General features: G+C 48.8%; 2 protein-coding genes across 3 annotated transcripts; one reads left to right on the top strand and one right to left on the bottom strand.

The window, feature by feature from the left end:
- Positions 1-1,766: 1,766 nt before the first annotated feature.
- drc12 (dynein regulatory complex subunit 12 homolog) lies at positions 1,767-5,324 on the bottom strand. Its single transcript, XM_072701627.1, has 6 exons — positions 5,207-5,324; positions 3,120-3,197; positions 2,889-3,008; positions 2,521-2,613; positions 2,156-2,286; positions 1,767-2,048 (listed from the first exon to the last, which is right to left on the bottom strand). Exons 1-6 carry the CDS (start codon positions 5,322-5,324, stop codon positions 1,860-1,862), a joined length of 729 nt encoding a protein of 242 aa, XP_072557728.1. The 3' UTR covers positions 1,767-1,859.
- LOC111851345 (E3 ubiquitin-protein ligase CBL-like) lies at positions 4,710-22,268 on the top strand. Of its 2 annotated transcripts, XM_023826188.2 has the most exons (16): positions 4,710-5,494; positions 10,028-10,275; positions 14,272-14,418; positions 14,709-14,865; positions 15,483-15,604; positions 15,710-15,847; positions 17,924-18,011; positions 18,102-18,233; positions 18,313-18,534; positions 18,661-18,792; positions 18,921-19,247; positions 19,335-19,429; positions 19,504-19,671; positions 19,757-19,857; positions 19,944-20,156; positions 20,721-22,268. In XM_023826188.2, the coding sequence occupies exons 1-16, from the start codon at positions 5,348-5,350 to the stop codon at positions 20,999-21,001; spliced, it is 2,718 nt and encodes a 905-aa protein (XP_023681956.2). In that variant the 5' UTR covers positions 4,710-5,347; the 3' UTR covers positions 21,002-22,268. The 2 variants fall into 2 exon arrangements, with proteins under 2 accessions (XP_023681956.2, XP_023681957.2); XM_023826189.2 differs by lacking the exon at positions 10,028-10,275 and having other exon boundaries at positions 5,361-5,494.
- Positions 22,269-22,545: the final 277 nt, after the last annotated feature.

The following is a 22,545-nucleotide window of genomic DNA, read 5'->3' as shown; positions in this document are numbered from 1 at the left end:
AAATACTTTTTGAGTTATTGCATTATCAAGATAAATGGCTGCAGCATTGGACCAGTCCCTAAGGCATACATATTTCCCGTACGGAAAATACAATAGAACAAATATATATTACAGTAAACTGACAGACCATGTCATGTTCCGCTAACAGCAGACAGGATTCTGATCGATGTGAACTTTTTTGCGGCAGGAAGAGGTCATTGAGTGGGCGGCCTTCCGGTGTAATGAGAACAAGTTAGAACTTAGAACCTTCGTGGGTGGATGTGAGCCTGTCACAGCCAGCAGCAGCAGGCTTTTGAGCTCAATTGGTTAACTGTCGACAAGCACCTCATGTTTGCTGTCACCTTCAGCTAGCATCACCATAACTGCCGCACTATTTTGCGTTTTCAAAAAACCTGGAAGATTTTTTTGTCACTCAATGGACAGTGAAGAATCAAAGACTCAAAATTGAGCGTGTGTTTGTTTCGACCTCCTAACTGCTAACCAGGATGAGATAAGCTGTCGAGTTCCTTTTCGGTTGTGTTGCTCTTTGACAGGTTTTGCTTTTACAGGACTCCTAAAAACGCCTCATAATAGACTGTCTTCTTTCTCATCATTCACGGTGGCATCGTTAAAAAAACCTCTTGAGGCACTGTGGGACTTCCTTTGAGGATATTGCATTGATAAACAAGATGACTCGCATGATTAATGTCAACTGATGTACACTTCCTGACCACTTTATGCAAACGGACCTCGTTAAATGCAGCATAAGCATGAGCAGAAAAAGCATGTGATTTTGATGCATCACAGATCACCACAGGCCACATTTGTGACTTTCAGCAGCTGCTGTTTCAAGCCGGGTGCCATTGACCTTGTTCGCTCTTCAGCAAAAAAGTAAAATGGATGCCTATTTGCTCACATAGTGCCCTCAGCCCCTGTTTGGCACCCTGATGTCCCCTTACTTGGATAACACCAATTACTCCCAGCCCCGTAAGCATCCTGAAAATGGCGGACTTGATGAAATTAAATGTAGTATTGTAGATAAGGGAGCTCACAGGCCAGCACTGTTTTCCTAAAATCCCAAAATCAGATTTTAAACATTTATGCATTATGGAACTGACTCTTTAATCTGTTAAACCTTCTCATTAAATCCTTCACAATCCCATTCATAGAAATTGGTTAAAAAAAATAATTTGGGTCAGAAGTGATGGAGATTAAAAATGATAACTTAAGCTTTGGTGTGTTTTTTTGCTCTTATCAAAAAGACCAGATGACAGGATTTTCACACCCATCTGTTCAAATATGTAGGATTTGAGTGAAAACTGACATAAGAATTGTCTGTTAGACTTCTTTGCCCCAACTTACTGATATCTGAATATCACACATTTCCATCTACTCATTCTGCTCTGATTTTCACCTTACATTTTCAAAGCTGATATACCATTTTGCAGGTCTGTAAACTTTTGTAGACAACTTACATGAAATCCCATTCCATGTCGCGTCTGTTAAATAATTCTTCCTGGAATCTTAGTGCCATCCAATGGCCGAGTCGTAGTACTGCAGTGCAGTGCAGACTTTCCATTCAGGAGTTTCTTTCCATTCAGGTTTTCCATTAAGTGCCATCTGGTGGTAAACCGATATACTGCACATAACCAACATCTTGAATTGGCTGGTTTAATTTGTTTGCCGTCCTCGGAAGTGGCTGAAGTTGCTGTGATTTCAAGGTTTCTGAAAACTACCCATTTTAACAGATTCACATCTTTCAAGCAGAATCAATAAAATAGTAAACCCTGATTTCCATGTTTTATTCGTTTGTAGTTTTACTTTACAATAAGAGCATTCTTCAGGGGGAAAAAAACATTTTGCACGTGACACGTTTTGAATTAGCCGCTCCACTTGCACTGCAGGGCTGGCCAGCCTCTGACCCCCAGGACGGGGTCCCAGGAGGCTCCGAGTGGATTCAGGTTGAACTCGGACAGCACACTCTTCAACTCCTGGTGAGTGCAGGTGCTCTCCCCTTGCCACTTCTGTCGCTCTCCAGACAAGAGGGCCAGTAGGCTGTCCAGGCAATCCTGAAAAACGAGAGGAGCACTTTGACTTCTGGAGGATCTGGGGGCTGGGGGGGGGGGGGGGGGGGGGGGGGGGGGGGGCGGCTAAAAATGATGAAACTCATTCTCACATGCAGGATCCTCTCATAGTCGCTGTCCATACGATCTAGCCTCTCTTGCAGGTGAGCGATAGTGGCATCCTTCTCCTCTGCCATCCGCTTCTGCGCATCTCTCTCTGCGCCCAGTTGCTCCCTGCACTCGGCTTGCAGCCCAAAATGTGACAAATCAGCAAAGAGCATCAATTCCGTGTTCCATTCAACAAGTCAAAGCAGCACAAGAAAAATGCAAATGTGCTCTATAGCCAGAAAAAAATAGTCAAATATAAAATACATCGCTGTTAAGTCCTCGAAATCTAAGCTCCCCCAGTTTGGTCATGGCTAAACCGGCAGGTTGTGGAGCAGAAGGAATGCGCACATACAAAACGAATCGGCCTTACCGAGTTGCTGGGAAAGATCTCTGACTTCAGTCTCCAGTTTGTGAACTTTAATCTCTATTTCCATCTGCGCCCTCATATTCTGCCGGTTGAGTTCTAACCGAGAGGAGACATACTTCGAAGCAGCAGTGTTGCAGTGGTGGAAAATCAATAAGCCGTTCCAGGAATTAATGTGCAATATAAACAGGCATTGCTGATGCAAAACCCCTGAATATCTAATCAGTCAGGTACTCGGGTTCCATCACCTTATGTGTGAGTGTTTATTTTATTAAACCCTAGTAACAATACAGTGCTCTAAACAGTTTGGGGGAGGGTGGTATGCGGGGTTGCCATGACTACAGCGTAGCCTGAAAGGGGTTTCCGCGGGGTACCTGTAGTAATGTCCCGTTTGTCATGCTGTCCCTGCATGACCTTCTGCTCGAGCTCTCGCACGCGGGACCACAGGTCTGCGCTGGTGCTCTGAGCTCTGCGCACGGCCTCCGCCCGGAGGGCTGACATACACGCACGTATGCACATACTTAGTACCATATTTTACACTCGTATTATGTTACACAGCCTTAAGCACGCTTTCACACACACAAAGAATACTGTGAGAAGTTTACCCAGACGCTCTTTCAGCACCGCTACCTCCACATCGTTTCGCTTGTACTTCTCCCAAAGATCCTTTCTATCGTCTAGGACTGTTTCGGGGGGGAAATGTTTATTTGAATATTATGTCATAACGTGATCCTTCTACGCGCTATGCACCATTTAGGGAGTAAATTTCACGTTTCAGTGTAACGTGCATTTGAATAAGGCAGATACCAGATCATGCAAAACCATCTAACTAAACATTGCAACACACAGCTATTGTTCCCCATCACCTGGAAAACAACCTAAATCAAAATAAACGAGGGTGTAACAAGTCTGTCTGCTCTTTAATTATTCCTGCTCACTGCCGTCTCTAATGTTTAATACCAATGTTCCAAAACATAGGCCCTATATTATGTAACAAGCAATATGTATAATACAGTCGGAATTACCTTCACCCGATTTCTTCTTTTTCTCAGTTAATTGTATTCACTTTTGATATACTTTTTTTCTTCGGAGGCATAATAGACGTTTTTCTGGAAAGTGTTTTGTGCTGTTGGAAGGCGAAGAACTTTTGAAGTCGTGATGACTAGTACGAGAACATTTCTATATACCTGTAGCTATACACAAATACCCCGCTTTTTTCTTCACAATAGGCTATATGTGTGTATAAAACTTTTATTCATTCAACGTCCTAATGTTACCAACATAACCTGTTCTGTTTGTATTAATACTGTTTTATTGTAAAAGGTAGCAAGCCTTACCGGGCAAGATCCCTATTCTTAAAACAGGAACCGGCTTTTCTGTGGTTTGATATGATGTCTGGGCAACCGGAGACACCTTATTTACATGTGCTTACCGGTATACTGTATATCACTGGATTGCGTTTGTCATTGCTTAGAAACAGCAGGCTACCAACCCATATGGAAACAGCATAACAGTCTTCAACCAAGATTTTCCAAAACACCGTACAATTGTAAACGTTGAGACATTACATTTAGAGACAGCAACTTTATTGTTTCATCTTAAAACTTCCTCAATTCACCTAGGGGTGAATATCCGGCGTTCTGTATCAGCCCGGTTCTGGCTGTTACTGCATTCCACATCGTGTCTCAGTCTCTCGGAACCATTGAAGGTGCCGTATCATTTAGACCTACTTTTAAAACATTTCATTTTCGTCTTATGCTACCATTATTAATTTTTGTTCAACAATACATAGCCTATATATTCATACTGATACTGATGTCTAACAGCGCCACTAATTGTTTTATTGGTGCGATGGTAAATCGAAACAACGAATCCCAGTCTCTTAAACTCAGCAGAGTCTTCTGATAAATTCTGCATTTCCATTGCGGTAACTGCTATGCATATTTTCACTTTAGTATCCGAAACATCCGAAATCTGTTGTGTTTTAGAAATCCAATGTTTCAGAAATACTATGTTCTGAACTATCGGTGTTATTGCTTATAGTGTATTCAATGCATCTCAAGCAGCTAAAACGCTCATTCATCCCTTCAGTTTGCTGCATAAACTTGTGTTATGTATGAAGGGGGAGTGTTCGGGGCGGGGCTAATTCTGAACTAGGCGGGGCTTGGGCGGGGCATCAGAAGCGGAAGAGGATGTACAGGAAGAACTATGGCCACGCACACGGGAGGGGGAGTTTAAAGGCGGTGATTATTCCCCCTCCTCCTAAATTTATTTATTTCACTTTTCTCCCCCGAATGTCCTTTTGCATCTGATTGCAGCGTATTAGTGTGCATTTAACCGGGGATTTTCTCAAGGGGGCAAATCCTGATTTGTTTCCTATAGCTGCTGCAAAGCGGAGAGAGCTCGTTTGCCAGGGCTGGCGTTGCCTCCTGTCTCTCACGGCCACTTCCCGTCACGGAGGAACCGTGTAAGAGGACGGAGGGAGCCAGCTCCGGGAAAGCAAGGGATCGGTCCAGGAAAACGCAGCCCCATCCGTGGAGGGAAGGAAAAGCTTATCGCAGCTTAACGGATCTGCATTTAGTACCCATTAGAACCGTTTCAAAAGTCTTTTTTTTTTTTTCGGACGGATAGGTGACCGGCCCTTCTCTTTTCCCGGTCCCGAGTAGATCTACAGGATTAATGGGACATTTGCCTCCGTAGGTCTCGCTCCCCCCGACGGACCCTCGCTCCAACTTTACTCCGGCGCTGTCCAGCCTCTGGTCGGGTGAGGGGGGGGGGGAGCTGCCCCGTGCCTCGCCCGGGTCGGGCATAGGGGCCGCAACGCTAGTCTAACATGGCAGGAAACATCAAGAAAAGCGTGGGGCTGATCGGGATGATGAAGGACGCGTTCCAACCCCACCATCACCACCTTCATTCCCACCACCAGCCCGGGGCCGTGGACAAGAAGACTGTGGAGAAATGCTGGAAGCTCATGGACAAGGTGAGAGTCGGGGACATGAAACGATCGGCCGGAGTAACCAAACCGGTCAGTGAACTGTCCAGAAACATGGCAGTGCCGCGATGATGCCTTAACTACCCTTCCATCTCCCGTGACCGCGCATCCAGTGCTGGGTCATGGTCTCCCTTGCTGTTATTCGCGCGATGGATGGTTATTTCGTTATTCTCACAGGCGTAATGTCACCGCTATTCGTGAAGAAGGTGCATAAAATAACTGGTTAATTTTAATGAAATCTGTCATTAAAATTAACTGATTTTGATCTTCATCTAACAGTAAATGTGAGCAGTAGGATAAATCAAGCCTAGTTCTCGCCATATAGGCTAAAATGTGGCTTTATTTGTATATTTTAGTCGGAATTTGCACGTTTATTTACATTATGTTACTGCATTGGGAGTGCAGTGTAAACATGCCGATAGTACTTCACCTCTGCAAATGCTTAGTACTTAGTGAAGCCCAGTGTTTGCCTCGTCGCACTTAAACCATTAACTGACATATTCCCTGGCTGGGAATGGATAACCCGCCTTCGCAGGACTGGATTAAATTAGTTTTTTGCAGTTTAGGGTTTGTGTACGAGGATTCTTGCATTTTCAGCAGGAAAACTGTGTTAATAATAGTTGCCCTATGTTTGCCTCCACACCCAGAGGTGATTAAACTCGAAGCAGGTCAACAGAAAAGATGAGCACAGCCACAAGTGAAGAGGAACACTCGTGTTTAACATTTTTTTGCAGATCTGCATTTCTGCCACAGAGTAAAACGTCCAGTTTCTTGTGCGTAGGTGATGTTAAGCCCTCACTATGTTCAGGTCCCTTTAAAAGTCAGACACGTTTAAAACCAGAGGTCAAGATGGTGTACGTGTAAGTTGGGTCAAAGGTCAGGAGTTATAGCCTTGGGGAGACGTTTTATTACTGATGTAGGGTTCAGTGGGAGTTTGTAGTAAATAAAACAAGCTGCCTTGCAGTGTCAGAGCATCGCATAGGCCAGAAGGAGAGCATTTTTAGCCCGTCTGCTGTGTGGTCCTTCAGATACGGCGCTGTGCACGGCTCATTGATGTCAGTCTGCATTTATTTACCTATTGAGCGCAGACAAGCACTTCCTGCTTGGGGAATTCAGGCTCTCACATGAGAAAAAACTGTATTTGTGGTTCCCCCAGGGTAGATCTTCTTCAAAATAAGCTGTTTAGGAAATTGCAACACTTTTCAAACTTATTTTTTGCTCAGACTAAGGGTATTGTAGTTTGATTTTAGATCTCTTGACTAAGACGTAAGGTTGCGTCCCTGTCGGGGAAGTGTGATTCTCTGTACTTTTCACAGCAGGCCGGGTGTTCTGATTAGTGTCCCGTGCGTGTCTCCGCAACTTCTGCTTGTGGCATTAGGTGCTTGCGTCGTTATTATGAGCCCCTGTGTTCTGGGGGAATCCCACTCGTAAGATCATGGGACAGGGTCCAGAATGACACATAAAATATCCAGATACATGAGGTGCCTTGGGATGACAATCAGGGAGGAAAATGCATGTGGAGTCATGAGACAAAAAGCCACGGTCCTGGTCTGGTTAAGCTACTTGCAAACTGGCAGTTTCTACCACAGGACCCGAAAACCACTGCATTTAAACTAACCGGTGGTCACATTGTCCAGGAATTGGTGCCCCTCCCCCTTAGTTTTTCACTTGGTCTGTTGCCTTTTTCTTGCTATCCACAATGCACCCTCCTTTCCTCACTTGAATTTGCTTACATCCTCTTCCACTGCTAAAGGTTAACGGAATCTGCAGGCTTGCTGCCGCACTACTCTCTCATCACAGGACTAATTATAAAAGTCCTACTTCCCTTGTTAGTCGCTGAAAGTTTTGTGGGGGGGTTTTATTTTGAAATTTTGAGAGTACCATAGATGACCAGTAGTTTCCTATGTCCCTTATTTGTGGACATATGGTGCATTTGAATTTCTGTGGCTCCACACTCACCTGCCTGGTCCTCTCATAAGGGGACGGCGGCTTGATGGTGACACCCACCCGCAATTGATAAATCGAGACCCCCCTGCCCCCAGACCACCTTCTTGGGCATTTTGCCGCCTCTCCTCTCTGCTCTTCCCGTCCCCCCTCCCCCCCCAAGCCGGGATTCTGCTATGTCAGCACCTCAAGATGGAACTTCTTCTGCTCTGCAGTCTCCGACACTCCCGTGCTCGCCTGAAAGCAGAAGTCACACCGACGGAAGCACGCCAGTCCACATTTCCACATGTCCAGCCAGCCCTCCTTTGGGTCGCTGTATCCTAGAAAGTCTTTATTTTTGCCCCTCTGCATTTTTTAAAGCCTCCTTCCCAAATCTGTCTCTCTGGGAAAAGCGTCCCGCCGGTTAGCAAGTAGCTGGGAATTTCCCTGCCTGTCAGACGGTGAAGGGGAAACAGGCCGAGCTCGTCTGTCGGAGGTCGCATTCTGCTTTACATGATCTGTAGCACTTTTCTCGAAGTCAGTGGAAAGCGGAGAGTTTAGAAAGGGTCTGAGATGGGCTTTATCCCGGGTTGATGGCGCGGGTCGTCCCAGGCCGTAGGTATTTCGAAGAGCTTCAAAAGTGATTTTAAATGACAATTGTCTGTGGAGGGTATCTCTGCACCCTCCTTTCGAGGGTGGCAGGGGGGGCTTATCGGAACACAACACAAGAATGCTAAGGGCTCTGTTTCATCTCCCGTCCCCATGTCATACAATTTATTTGGCCTTTTTGCTTGCTGATGCAAGTGCACAGCTAAAGGTTAAAGGTCATGTGCCTTTAGTGCGTCACACTCTTACAGGTCCCAGTTACCTTGCTTCCATTTCCTCATTAGGTGCGTTTTGTTATATATGTGTGCGTGTGCCTGTGTGTGTATGCATGTGGGGGGGGGGTGTATGTTGGGGGAGTGTGGGTGTGTATACCAAATATGGTTTAGGAGACTTTACTCTTGTGAATCGTATCAGCAGAAGCAGTGTGTCTCACAGCTTCCTCCTATGCTGTGTGTGTGTGTGTGTGTGTGTGTGTGTGTGTGTGTGTGTGTATAAGTGTTGAATCGCCTTTGTGAGGTGTTGGCATATTTGTTTGCTTTCTTCTGTGGTCAAAAAGCCACCCCCGTTCAGTTTTTTTTTTTTTCCAGTTTTGAGATTCAATTTTAATGTCGTTTAATTTAATGCATCGTTGTACTGTTACAGTAGAATGTGCAGAAGAATCTTGTGTTTTAATGTTTGCATGCATGCTTGTGTATTCGTGCATCTGCGTTATTGTTTGCATACTTATGTGTATATCGGTGTGCACTGTTTGGACTTGTGTCTGTGGTTCTGTGTGTGTATGTGTCCTGATAAGGCTCTCGCTGGTGAACGCCCTATGAATTATCTCTGCGCTGTCAGGAGTTGGTGGCCACGGGGGGGGGGCTGTTGCACGGTGACATCCCCGTCCACCGACCAACCGCAAGCGTTGCTGGGAAGGACACAGCTCCCAGGTTGCCCTGCCGCACTGGCCTAGCTGGGGGGGGGGGTTGCAGGCCCTGGAGCTCTGCAGTGCACTTTGTACTGGTGCCAGTTCTGCTTTTTCGGTCAGGTCTGACTGAATTGGGGAAGCCTTCTCGCATATTTTAGTGGCCGTGTGCCTGTGACACACACACACACACACACACACACACACACACACACTTTACACCCTCTGGACCCCAGCCTGGGGACCCCGAAATGGCCGTCCTTAGTACACGAGCAGGTCGTGCCACAGGTTACGTGCTCTGGGGGGCCCAAGGCTGCCGTTTCCCAGCTCAGATGATGTTGGGCATGAGCTGAGGTTTAAACCTGCGGCACGGTGTCATTCACTGGCTCGTGTGGCTGATGGGAGCGAATGAGTAAGTGAGAGTCTATCCGGGTCGTAGAATCAAGCTTCGGTAGTCTGTGTTTGGGGGGGGGGGGTAAAATGGGGAAGTGGGAGAGTGAAGGTAACAGCTTAAAGTTCTCGTGTGAAGCTGTGGGGAGTCTCAGTGGAGTGGGTGTGAATGCACACGCGCACACACACCCACACACACGCGCACACACACACACACGCGCACATGTTACAGGACATATTTACAGAAACGGCCACCTCACATTAGTGCCTCCGAATGGCTTTGTGTGGTTACAGATATTTCACCGATGGTCACAGCTCTTCTCTACCCCCCCACTTAACCTGTGGCGTAAGTAGGGGGTGTTGTGTGGTTCAGTGGGTTAGGACACTGCTTATGATCAGAAGGTTGCTGGTTTGAATCCCAGCATCAGCTAAGTGTTTGTGCCATTGGGTCCATAGCCCTTCGTGGCTTCAGGGGCTGGCTGACACTGCTATTCCAAAAACATGTTTCGCTTTGGATACACGTGACCGCTAAATAAATAAAATGTAAACTCTTTTTGTACTCTTCCACGCTGAAGCCGACCCTGTCCACCCCCTGGCGCTCACCCCCATCTCCCAAGGCTTCACCTTCCTCCCTTGTTCTTACTTTGGACCCGAGATGGGTAGTTAAGTTTAGCCTCCCCCAATTTATCCTGCCCCAGGTGGTCCGGCTGTGTCAGAACCCCAAGCTGGCGCTGAAGAACAGCCCGCCGTACATCCTGGACCTGCTGCCGGACACGTACCAGCATCTGCGCACCATCCTCTCGCGCTACGAGGGCAAGATGGAGACGCTGGGCGACAACGAGTACTTCCGCGTCTTCATGGAGAACCTGGCCAAGAAGACCAAGCAGACCATCAGTCTCTTCAAGGAGGGCAAGGAGCGAATGTATGAGGAGAACTCGCAGCCCAGGTGAGGGGGGGGGCAGCCCTGCATACGCACACAGGCTCATTACTGCAATGTTCTTTTGGTACAGTGTTCAGGTCCAGCTCATCTCCCCCTGAAGGCCTTGCACTATAGCCCCCCGCCACCCCCCCTCCCCCCAACCGTTTTCGTCATTCTCTGAATTTCACACCACGCTGCTGTTTTCAGAGCTGTGCAAACGCCCGGGGGGTGTCAACTCGCCAACTCTCTGTATTTGCACGGCTGCCTCAAACCGGCAGCCCCTCGGGGTTCCAGCGAAGGCCGACGACTCATTTCAGTGTGTTTTATGGCTTCTTTCATTTTTAAAGGACGTTCAGCCGCACTTCGCATGTGCCACAGGAGTTACACGGTTTCACATGTTATTCTTTACTCTTGCTGGGCATGAGAGTTTTCAGTGTGGGGTGGTGCAGCTAAGGAATGTCCCACGTCTTGGAGCCGGCGAATACGGGGGAGACGGGGGGTCCATCTTGTTGGGACCCGAAGTCAGGGTGCAGGCAGGGTTGAGGTGCTGCTCAGCACTGTCTCCCTAAGTGCTTCCTAGTGGTCAGACAATTTCCTGTTCCTGCTTCTCTGCTCTGCTGGAGTTCAGTTGTTCTCTCTCTCTCTCACACTCATTCATTCAATGTCTCTCTCCCACCATGCCAAATCTCTGTGTTGCCTGAGTAGCTGTTGATATTACAACCCCCCCCCCCATCCCCCCCCCCCCCCCCCCCCCCGTGTTTGTTTTTGATCAGGTACCAGTTGGTAGATTTGCATGCTGTCTAATCTTATCTCCAGCATGTCATGGCTCTATGTTCGCTATTATGGCTCCAGGAGGAAGTTGGTGAAAAGGTTGCGTGAAACTCAAGCACGAGACATCCAGCAAACTGCCTTATTGTGGCTGAAAATGGCACACGTCTCCCCCTACAGACCCACGGTGGTACAACTCTTGTGCACCGTCCTGTCAGCTGCCGAATTTTCCCGCATCATTCGTTGCTGGATCCCTTCCAGGTTTAACATGTCTGGTGGACATCGGCTAAGCTTCGGACGTTGTGTAGTTGTGGCAGTCTGTCGACACTTCGTCTTATTGCATTATCGAAGGACAATTTCCACAGCTTGTTCGCAATGCCTACTTAAGGCCATATTTGTGTCTTGCAATCTGAAAAACCAAAAATAGGAACGGAGAGCTTCGAAAAGCCTAGAGCAAATAGGTTTTAATGACACGAAGCGCTGCCGGATGTGGCAGATGACATCCAGATGTGTAGCCACATTGTTCGAAACCTTTCCGTGTCCTGGGGACATTTGGAATAAGAAGCAGGCGCCGGCGTTGGGGAGGCTCTGCGTCCTGTCAGGTCAAGCTGACAGCCGGCGTTGTCCTTATGGGAAGACACCCTCCTTGATGCCGTGGAGGCCTGGGGTGATGAAGAAAGTGCAGCTGGTGGCGTGATTAATCAATTGCAGTTACAGATTTTATTATTATATTCAGAATGACCTGATTATTTGAAATCAGGAAGCCTTGAAGCAACTCTACCCATAATACCTTGTGCTCTGCATGCCAATTTTTATTCTTTTAATTTACCTTTTTGAGGGTGGCTCCAGAAAATGATAACTGACACTGGCTGAATTTAGTCCTGTTTAATTTGACATCAGTCGTCTTAATTTAAATGCTTGTGTAGATTTAAATAGCTCTATCAGGCTTAACATTTTCCACTCCAATGACAGTGAGCAGCCAGTCCCTGACAGCCTCGATTCCGCTGCCTTAATCGCTGTGTTGCTGTCTGACCGTGACCCCGTTTTGTGGACAGTATTACCCAAGATTCTGTGTCACCGGCCGTAGCAGATGGAGCATGTTTTGCTGCCTGGAGCTGGCTTGTGCAGCTTTCTGCCTTATTTTCTTCATTTGTTATTGTCTCCCCCCCCCCCAAATACAACTTTGGTCTGACTCTCATATAAAGCTCACACTTTATCGTCCCGTGTGGGTATTATTATTTTAACAGCTGATTTTGGTGGGAAGCTGTTGCTTCGGCAAGTTCACGGAGCACGTTCACACCGGCGGAGTTTGCGGAGGTGTCTGCCTGTCGCTCTGCTTCGTCTCGCTGTCGTTTAGCCATATGGGGGGGGGGGGGGACCTCGGCATAAACGGCCATCTTCGTACCACTTGTTTGCTTGGTTTTAGCTGAACCCAATAATTTTTGCCACATTTTATTTTGTGATTTATTGTTGTTTATTTTGGGTGGGTTCTTTAATGTCAGTCACTTTGGGGAGTGCTGCACCCTCCGGAGAGCTGGAGTTGTGGTGCGTGACAGATGTTCCGGTTATGTTTTACACATGGGGGGGGGAGGGCAGTTAAACAGCTGGGATTTGAACCTGCAACCTTTCGCATAGGCCGCCGTTATCTCATTGGTTGATTTTCGTATGTCATGTGTTACAAGTTTTGTATGGATGTTTGAGTCGTGATTGACTGGCTTTTTAAACACTTGGTGGCAACATGTGGCTGTGTGAACATGTGGGATTTTAGTGGCTGGACTCTGTTCCGGTTTGGTATTGCGACAGAGCGAAGAACTGCAGGAATGTCATGCCGGCCTCCAAAACGGAAATCATACGGGTCGGGCCAGTCCCAGAGATGCTGTGTGGGTCAGAGGTCAGTCGACTGGGAGGTCTCAGAGGGACAGGTGACTTCATCCAATCTTCTGAAACTTGCCTAACCCCCCTCAGTTCTGGGTCCTTCCATACCGGACAGGAAGCACTGCATCATGGGATACATGAGGATGGCGGAGCAGGGCATGTAGCCCTGTGTAGATTAGCTTAGCGTAGTGTAGCTTGCCGTAGCTTAGCGTAGTGTAGCTTGCCGTAGCTTAGCGTAGTGTAGCTTAGCCCAGCCTCTCTTGCTGCATCAGCTGTGCCTTCTAGTGGGCTGAGTGCCTTCAGCTACACGTGAGAAAATGGCATCAGGTTGTTCCACAAGCACAGGATGGCAACCTGCAGCCAAGACACATTTCCATATTTAAATGTGCCTGTGGCTGGTTTTCACATTTGTCGGCCTGCTGTGAGGGCCTGTCTGCCTGCTCCGGTCATCCCCGCCAGTGCCAACGTTTTTATCACAGGAAGTGGGAAGAGGCTAAGCCAGGTCAAAGGTCAAGCCTGTGGTATGTGGAGGGTGGGGGACAAACAGGGGAGGCATGTAGGGACTGTGCTAGCAAATGATTCGTTGTATAACAGAACTTACCATGAGGAGGTATGCAAATGAGCTATATTCCTCTTATTTCAATGTGTTTCTGCCCCCACATATGTAGCAGGGTGGGGGTGTCTTCTGTTACTTGCTGTGTTTTTGCCCCCACTGGCAGCCGTTGGTACCCATGCAGGCAGGGAGGCACAGGCCACTGGTCAGATGCCCATGGCTCTTGTGTGAATTTGCCCTCTTGAGAATTTTGACCAATTTGTTTTTGGACTCTCAGGTTTATTACTCTGATTTCTCCATCATGCTATTTCATAATGAACTCTTGGCCTGATTTGCCTTATTATAAATGAGGAAGGAACACAATGATGCATTTAAATAGAGCAGATATTTTTAGTGGAGAATAAAGGTAAAGACTTTTTGATTTAAATGATATTTTTAAGGTCCCTATCTGCAGTTGCACGGGATGTGGGCAGGTGGCCGTATCAGTTTTGCTAGAATCTTACACTCAGATAAACTTTATTATTATTACTTCAGAGTCTGATTCTTCCTAAGATTTTATCGGAGGGTTTTTGGGATGACAGCCAAAGTTGGGCAATACTAAGGCCTGTTCCAGCTTCCCTTCTCCCTGGGTGTAATGCTAATGTTCCGGCCTGTTATTCTGCCAAGTCGTCAACTCTTCGACCCGTCTCTGTGGCTCAGTTCCTCTTGTGAGCAGTTCAATGTTTGAGCTCTTTAATATGCTCACACTCTCTCTCTCCTCCCTCTCTCTCTCTCTCTCTCTCTCTCTCTCTCCGTCCCTTCCCCCCTCGCTCCCCTAAATCTACCAGGCGTAACCTGACCAAGCTCTCACTGATCTTCAGTCACATGCTGGCCGAGCTCAAGGCCGTTTTCCCCAACGGCCTGTTCCAGGGAGACAACTTCCGGATCACCAAGGCGGACGCGGCAGAGTTCTGGCGGAGGTCCTTCGGGGACAAGTGGGTTCCTCTCCGGCCTCATTGACCATGTTCTCTCACAGTCTACCAGTCTGCTGACCACATTCCATTCCAGTCCATCTTCGCTGAACTGCCCAGTGACCAGAAGCCTGCAGTACCTCTGCAGCGTCTGCTTATCTGTGCTTTATCTGACCCTTGACCTCATAATCTGCTACTCTGTTGCCGCAATATTTGAAGAATGTCAAAGTGCCTCTGAGTTTTCGCTGATTAAGTAGCTCCTCTGAGTTCTGCTGTTGCTCCCTTTCTTCTCCTCCCCCTGTCTGACCGAGCAGGACCATCGTGCCATGGAAGATATTCCGTCAGGCTCTGAACGAGTTCCACCCCATCAGCTCGGGCCTGGAGGCCATGGCCCTCAAGTCCACCATCGACCTCACCTGCAACGACTACATCTCCGTCTTCGAGTTTGACATTTTCACCCGCCTCTTCCAGGTGAGCAGGGCGGCATCCATTTCCTGTTTCCTGGCAGGCTGACTTTGCAGGAAGCAGTTTGAGTTTGGCAGCTGGTGCTTGGGAGGGGGGGGGGCAAAAATTAAATTTAGTAAGTGATTCAGTTCTGAAGGGGGTGTATGTCTGACCCAGTTAAAAGTGGGCTCCTCTCCCACCACACAACTGTGGCCGAGTTTGTGTGTGTGCGTGTGTGTGTGTGCGTGCGCGTGCATGTGTGCGTGCATGTGTGTGTGCGTGTGCGTGTGAATCATACGTGGTGCAGGGATGAGGGGCCTGTGTTCGGCCTCCACTTTGAGCTGTTTGCGTTCCACAACTTTTGGGCCAGGCAACAGAAAGAAACTATGGCAAAGGGGATTCCCAGAATCGTAGTGAGTGGGTCCTTTAGAATAGTCCTCCTTTGTGTAGCCTAACATTTTACATTTAGGATAAGATATAAAATGTATATTTCTTAGAATGCACAAGAGTCGAGCCCTTTCTGATGTGGTTTCTTCCCTTTCTGATTCTTTGTTCCTCGAGTGGTTCCTTTGTCACTACTGCCCCCTGCTGGTGTTTTTGGGGATGAGTCTGAATGCCTGCGCTTGTGTTCCTCTGCCCCTCAGCCCTGGTCCTCCCTGTTACGAAACTGGAACAGCCTGGCTGTGACTCACCCCGGGTACATGGCCTTCCTCACCTACGATGAGGTCAAGGCCCGTCTGCAGAAGTTCATCCACAAACCTGGCAGGTGGGCTCACAGCTGCCATGCCTGTTTTCACATCTATTTATATCCGTACCTGGTAGCTGGGCCGCAGGGTGCTGACTGTTCTCCCCACTTCCTCCATCTCCCCAGCTACATCTTCCGCCTGAGCTGCACCCGGCTTGGCCAGTGGGCCATCGGCTACGTTACGGCTGATGGCAACATCCTGCAGACCATCCCACACAACAAGCCCCTGTTCCAGGCCCTCATTGATGGATTTCGGGAAGGCTTGTGAGTCCCCCCCCCCCCCCCCCTGCCCCCCACGTTCATGTACAGCAACGCATTTGAATCACCCCAACAGATCTGTACCAAATTTAAACTCATTTAGCTTTTGCCAGTTAAGGGGGGGGGGGGGAGTTGGCTTTGGATACAGCCAAAGCTGATAGCTCACTGAATGCACTACATTTCATTGAGATTGATTCTGCAGATGCTAATTGGATGTTGGCCGTAAACTTTCAGTGTAAGGCAGCACGATACTTGAAAAATGTCAAGATCCATTTCCATCCATCCATTTTCCGTAACCACTTATCCTATTGAGGGTTGTGGGTAGCGATGCACCGATACCAATACCTGGCTTTTGGGTACCAGCCGATCCAGTGCCAGTGTTTATTTAATATGCTGTATGTCTCACTGGGCGGAGGAGCCTGAGATTATTCTGTTGTATCAGGCTTAAATACTTGACTTAAATACTGTTACCTAACTTTGTAAGACAGTGTAACAAATATGCAAATGTATACACTGAATTATTTATTATTAAGTCAGCTGGCTAATGGTTACTCTTAATCATTATTCCATATTGGTATAATTTAGTTACACCGTGTGTGGGCTCCAGTCCGCTAGCAAGCGTAACACTCCTGGGGCAACGACAAACACTATGAGCTGGGCAATCGAAACCTGCACATCTCTGTATGCATGTGATGGACAGATTGCTTGTGTTACTGCCCATACATGCGAAAGGACTTGGGCATCGTCAGCATCGACTCTAGTGAAATGTAATTACACTTCTGAACGTTTTCTGTGTGTGTGCTGCACATCGCTGTGCGTGACAGAGAATGAGTGCGCTGTTCCGTGCAATGTTAATTTGTTTTGATAAATCTTGCAATACTTATAAAGCAAAAAAAAAAGCAGTTAAGAATTTTCCCAAAATAAACTATAATCCTGGGATTGGCTCCAGCTTCCCTGCGACCCAGATGGATAAAGTGGGATCGATAATGGATGGATGGATGGATAAACTATAATCAAATTGACCTTTTTGTCTATCAGCAGAGTCTGTGAAATAGGTCACTAAAGAGAGGTGAAATAGTGTCACTGCGAGTTGTGCCAACAAATCACTTGCTTTTGCTCAATATCATTTCCTTGGAATCCACAATATTTCTGTACAACAGAAGGCGAATGGATTTCAGTGACCAGTTATTGATCACTTTTCTCTTTCCGACTCATTTCATTAAATGTCTCACAAACCCATTTCTGAGCGATTTAAACAGCAAGGATGATAATGGTTGTGACCTGACCCAGAGAGTGCATGCAGAACTCGTGTAAAAGCAGCAGCGGTAAATTTGAAATTGATTTTGATCAACATATACTGGATACTAATTTTGATGATAATCTTGAAAAGGAACAAAGCCTATAAAATGCTTTAGTGAAACTTTACACCCCCCCCCCCACTGGTGGTACAATATCCAGAGAGTATGAAGGTATAAAAGAGCCTGATCTCAGTCTATCTGACTGTCCTTGCAGTGTGAGGATTGCATGTGCATAACATGTGATGTCTGTATTAATATCGCCCACCCTGCTTAAATTGGAGTAAATTGTATCAGATTTCTCTTGTAGATTATTCATAGAAAATGAACAGTCCAAACTTTCCCTGTGTAACAAGAAGTTAAAAAGCTGTAGCATGACGTGTTCGATCTTATCTGCCTCACTTGACATTGCACACTGTGCAGTGTGATTAATGTGCATGCGCACACTGTGCAGTGTGATTAATGTGCATGCGCACACTGCAGTGTGATTAATGTGCATGCGCACACTGCAGCGACGATGCTGAATCGATGTGTCACGATTCCAGGATTCATAATGAGCATGTAGCTCTTTACAGGTGGAACTTTACAGGCAGTCAGGGGAGGCAAAGAATGACGACCAGGGGGATCTTTGGTTTTGTATTTGAGGTCAGCATAGATTTTGCCCTGAGTTTGGTCCTGCTGGGGTGTCTGTCTGCCCCGCTCCTGCCCCGCTCCTGCCTCGCTCCTGCCCCGCTCCTGCCCCGCTCCTGCCCCGCTCCTCTGAAGCCTCCACCCCTCTGCTCCACAGCTATCTGTTCCCAGACGGCCGTGCTCAGAATCCCGACCTGACGGGTCTGTGTGAGCCGTCTCCGCAGGACCACATCAAGGTCACACAGGTGACTGATCGCCAACCCCCTTCATCGGCTTGACCCTGGACAGCCCCCTCGCCCATCTCACCTGCGCCCCCCCCCCCCCCATGTCTCCAGGAGCAGTACGAGCTCTACTGCGAGATGGGCTCCACCTTCCAGCTGTGCAAGATCTGCGCCGAGAACGACAAGGATGTGAAGATTGAGCCATGTAGCCACCTCATGTGCACGTCCTGCCTCACTGCCTGGCAGGTGAGTGTGTGTTTGTGTGTGCGTGCGTGTGCACGTGAGCCCACAGGCTCCGCCCCCTCACCCTGTCACTTCGCTGCAGGAGTCCGAGGGCCAGGGCTGCCCATTCTGCCGTTGCGAGATCAAGGGCACGGAGCCCATCGTGGTCGACCCGTTCGACCCCAAGGACAACAGCGGCTTCTCCTATGGTGGCTGCAGGGGGGCCCTGGGGGCTGAGGGGACCCCCTCCCCCAGCTATGACGATGACGATGATGACCGGCTAGATGACCCCCACCTCATCATGAGCAGGCTGGCCTGTGACAAGGTGAGTAGCCGGACCCACCCCCACCCCAGCCCAGTGTACACCCTTACACTTCACTCCTCCATGTGTGACGACACACACGATAAACCACAGCCTGGGGGTGTGATGACGTTCTGTTACGTGCCATAGGTGGAGCGCCCCCCCTCGCCCATGTCGCTGACCCCCCAGGCAGCACTGCCCCCAGTACCCCCTCGGCTGGATCTCCTACCACACCGGCCCCCCAACCCCTCTGGAGCCTCCAGTCCGGGTGCGACGTCAAAGGCAAGCTTCTCCCCAGTGTTACCTTCTCCAGTGTCTTCCCCGGACTGCAGATGCCAAGGTGCGGCCCCCCCTGCCCGTGGTGGGTAACTCAGCGCTTGATCTTTCTCTTCCTCCCCCGTCACTCCCAGGCTGCAGCGCACCACAAGGACAAGCCCCTCCCACTGCCACCAACGCTGCGTGACCTGCCGCCCCCCCCACCCCCTGAGCGTCCCCACTCAGCGGGGGCTGATGCCCGCATGCTGCGGCGCCCCTTGCCCTGCACACCGGGGGATCCGCCACGGGACAAACTACCGCCTGCCCCACCCAACCGGCCCACGGCGGACTGGACCGCCCGGCCCGTGCCCAAGGCCCCCCCGCAGACGCTGGGCCTCCGTGACCTGTCCAACCGCCATTCCCTGCCCCTGGCACTACCCTCGGACACACACAGCGGAGCTCTCAGCCTGGATCCTCAGCTGGTGAGAGTGCCCCCTACTGTTATGTGGGATGATTGCAAAGCCACATGATAGGGCAGCAAGCTAACATGTGGTTAATCGTTCCTGTAGAGTGGCGGTGCCGGGTCCTCTGTGCCCGTGGAGGGTGACCTACCCAGGGTCAAGTGCTCTGTTTCTGCCAATGCCATTTACAGCATGGCTACCAGGTGGGTGTGTGGGCATCCGTCTGTCTCCGTCTGTCTGTCCCCGAGCGCGTCTGTGACCGCTGTCCCTCTCTCAGGCCCCTCTCCAACCTCAAGCAACCCCTTGCAGCCGAGGTCCATGAAGGTGATGAAGAGTCAGACTACATGACTCCCAGCTCGCGGCCCGCCCTCCCGGGCCTGGCTGCCGGCATGGGGGAAGCCGCCTCTGGCCCACGGCCGCCTCAGCCTGGCATCCTGAGCTCACGGTTGGTGCTGGTCCGCCAGCAGTCTCCCAGCTTCCCCCTGGCGCCACCTAGCCTGACGTGTCCTTCCTCCGCACTGTGTTTGCAGCTCCCTGCTCGCTGACCTGGACGTTGAGACCTATGAGTCCATGTACAACATCCAGGTCCACACAGCCGGCGCGCTCGACGCTTGCCAGGGCGGAGACTCTGGTACAGCTTCATCTAATCGACCAATCAGCTACCCAACATAACCCCAGACCCCCCCCCTAATCCAGCATTTCACCCCCAACCCCCAGATTACTCTGAGCTGCCCACCACAGTCTGCTCCAACGGCCCTGGTGTGACAGGAGATGAAGATGAGGAAGACGATGATGATGGCTACGAATTCCCTACACCGGTCCTGCCTCAGTCAGGTCGACCTGCCTTTCTAGAGCCCGCTGCTGCCTCCCCCTCTCCCTCCACATCCTTCAGCCACCTCTCTCTGGACAGTGAATCCTGTGCTGCAACCGGTATAAACCCCTGGGGGGGGGGGGGGGCGCTGGCACTACCCCTATTGCTCAAACAGTACTAACAGTAGTATCTGGAAAAATGTAGTTCCTAACTCTGTATAGTTAGTGAGAAAGGATGTTGAGTGAGTATGAGCGAATGAGAACTGGTCCCATTTCAGTACATATAAGTGTCCTAGAGCAGCAGTAAATCCCTAACAAGTTCTCGCTCAGTGTAAGTGTTGCCCATATTTAGTATTCGGTCATTATAAGTAATGCTGTTATTGGAGTACTCACTCAGTATGTGACTCTTATTTGAGTGCTCACTCATTATAAGTAATGCTGTTATTGGAGTACTCACTCAGTATGTGACTCTTATTTGAGTGCTCACTCATAAGTAATGCTGTTATTGGAGTACTCACTCAGTATGTGACTCTTATTTGAGTGCTCACTCATTATAAGTAATGCTGTTATTGGAGTACTCACTCAGTATGTGACTCTTATTTGAGTGCTCACTCATTATAAGTAATGCCGTTATTTGATTAGATTTGCTCTCTACTGATGTTTCTCTGAATCCACCCCTACCAGCATTCCCCCCTGAGCTCGGAAATGCCCCAGAGAGGCCACCCAAGCCGCTGCCACGACGGATGCCCATGGAGCATAGGGGGAGCCCCGGGGGCAGCCCTGCACCCACCCCGCCCCCCGCTCCTCCTGGGATCAGCAGTGAGGTGGAGCAGCTAAGGAGCCTGGGGTACTCCTACCAGGACATCCAGAAGGCTCTGATGATCGCACAGAACAATGTGGAGATGGCCAAGAATATCCTGCGAGAGTTTGTCTCTGTCCCTTCCCCGGCTCACATCCTTACATAGCGCACGTCCCCCCCCGCCACGCACACACACCACTCCCCCCCACCATCTTACCGCCGTAATTATGTGCTGAGAGGATGACGTTGTGGGCATATCTTGGCCTTTGCCGCCCAATTGGCTGGCTCTTGCCCTCTGCAAGCTTTTCAGATGGTCTTGTTTTCTCTTCTGTGGGTGATGACTCACGAGGTCGATATCTCTTTCATTTTTTCCGCCAAGAAATGGATGAAGTATAAATATCTGTAGTAAACCCAAATCTCCCCCTTCTGGCTCTGAGCTGCTACTGACTGGCTGGGAAGTGCTCGGGCTGTACTCTTTGACACTCTTAAGTGCCAGCAAGTGTACTTTTATTCCCTAGTTTTTATACCCCAACCACATACTCACACACAGCAGCATGATTCTGACGCCCCAAGCTTGCCTTATAGTCTCTGCTGATGACAAACGCCTCCTGCTCTGTAGCTACACACGGTCAGGGGGGATTGGCTCGTCTGGAGGCCGTCTCCCCCCTGTGACACGAATGCCATGCCTGTTTTCCAAGGAAGTCGCACACACTCATCCGCGGAACTCGAAAGCTGACACTGACCCGCAGCAGGGGATTCTGGGAGGTCCCTGTCAGGCTCATGTGGCTCCCCTAGACGCAATGAGGGACTTTGTGGTCTAGTGCCGTATTGAAATAAATGTGGACCACTGTAATACCCCACCTCCCAGGTAGTTTTTCTTCCAGAACCTTTCAGTGGACCTTCGAATGACAGGCTTATATGGGTGAAGAGAGAACATTTCAAATTGTGTTGATTAACTGGTGAGGAAGCTAATTTACTAATGTAGAACTCCCCCCAGTGAAGGGAGGTTGTGAATGGGTCCGAACATGTTCAACGTGTTTCAAACCTTATCGTTGTTGTTATTGTTGTTATTATTATTATTATTAATAATAATAATAATAGTTCAGAAGTGCTTTACTGCTGCTACTATTGTCCGTGCTAAACAATTAAGCCTTAAGTGTACATTTGTGAATATTGTATGGTTTAACAGTTTTTTTTTTTTTTTTTTTTTTGTTAGTTTGTTTTTAAAGTGACAGTATGCTTTATTTTCTTTTGTGGTGTAGCATACTTGAAAAATATAAGCAGCTTGTGAAACCACTGCAAGGCCTCTGTTGACTTCAGACAGTCGTGTAAGAGCACAGGGTTTAATTGTAGCAAGACATGGTTTGATTTTAAAAGTCAAGAAATGCTAATTCATTAAATACAAATAAATTAATGATGACTGTACAATAGAATCTTTGGTGTTTTATGATAATGGGAGTAATTTGCTGGGTCTACCTCATTAGCACATGTTCTACCAGTTTGAAACAGTTTCACAGTCCTCTCTCTCTTTCCCTCCCTCCCCCTCCTGTTCCTTCACTCCATTTGGATATATGCAACCTGGTGACTATTTTCGAGTTCAGTAGCACATAAAATTGTTGTTGATTATTTTAAACACAGCAGACTGGCCAGCAATGTGCTGCATCTTATGGGTCTTCGGGGATCTGTTGTGTTTGGTGACAGTGGCCAGCC

Source organism: Paramormyrops kingsleyae, chromosome 17, assembly GCF_048594095.1.
Source record: "Paramormyrops kingsleyae isolate MSU_618 chromosome 17, PKINGS_0.4, whole genome shotgun sequence".
In the NCBI taxonomy this organism is placed as follows: Eukaryota; Metazoa; Chordata; class Actinopteri; order Osteoglossiformes; family Mormyridae; genus Paramormyrops; species Paramormyrops kingsleyae.
This window is presented reverse-complemented; position numbering and strand designations above follow the sequence as displayed.

Coding starts and splice junctions, on each gene's coding strand:
- drc12 (XM_072701627.1), bottom strand. CDS start 5,324: ATGCCCGACCCGGGCGAGGCACGGGGCAGCTCCCCCCCCCCCTCACCC. Junction 3,198..5,206: donor GGGGAGCGAGACCTACGGAG/GCAAATGTCCCA, acceptor CCCCCGAAACAG/TCCTAGACGATAGAAAGGAT. Junction 2,287..2,520: donor AGATCTTTCCCAGCAACTCG/GTAAGGCCGATT, acceptor TTGGGCTGCAAG/CCGAGTGCAGGGAGCAACTG.
- LOC111851345 (XM_023826188.2), top strand. CDS start 5,348: ATGGCAGGAAACATCAAGAAAAGCGTGGGGCTGATCGGGATGATGAAG. Junction 10,276..14,271: donor GAGGAGAACTCGCAGCCCAG/GTGAGGGGGGGG, acceptor TAAATCTACCAG/GCGTAACCTGACCAAGCTCT. Junction 15,605..15,709: donor TTCATCCACAAACCTGGCAG/GTGGGCTCACAG, acceptor CCATCTCCCCAG/CTACATCTTCCGCCTGAGCT.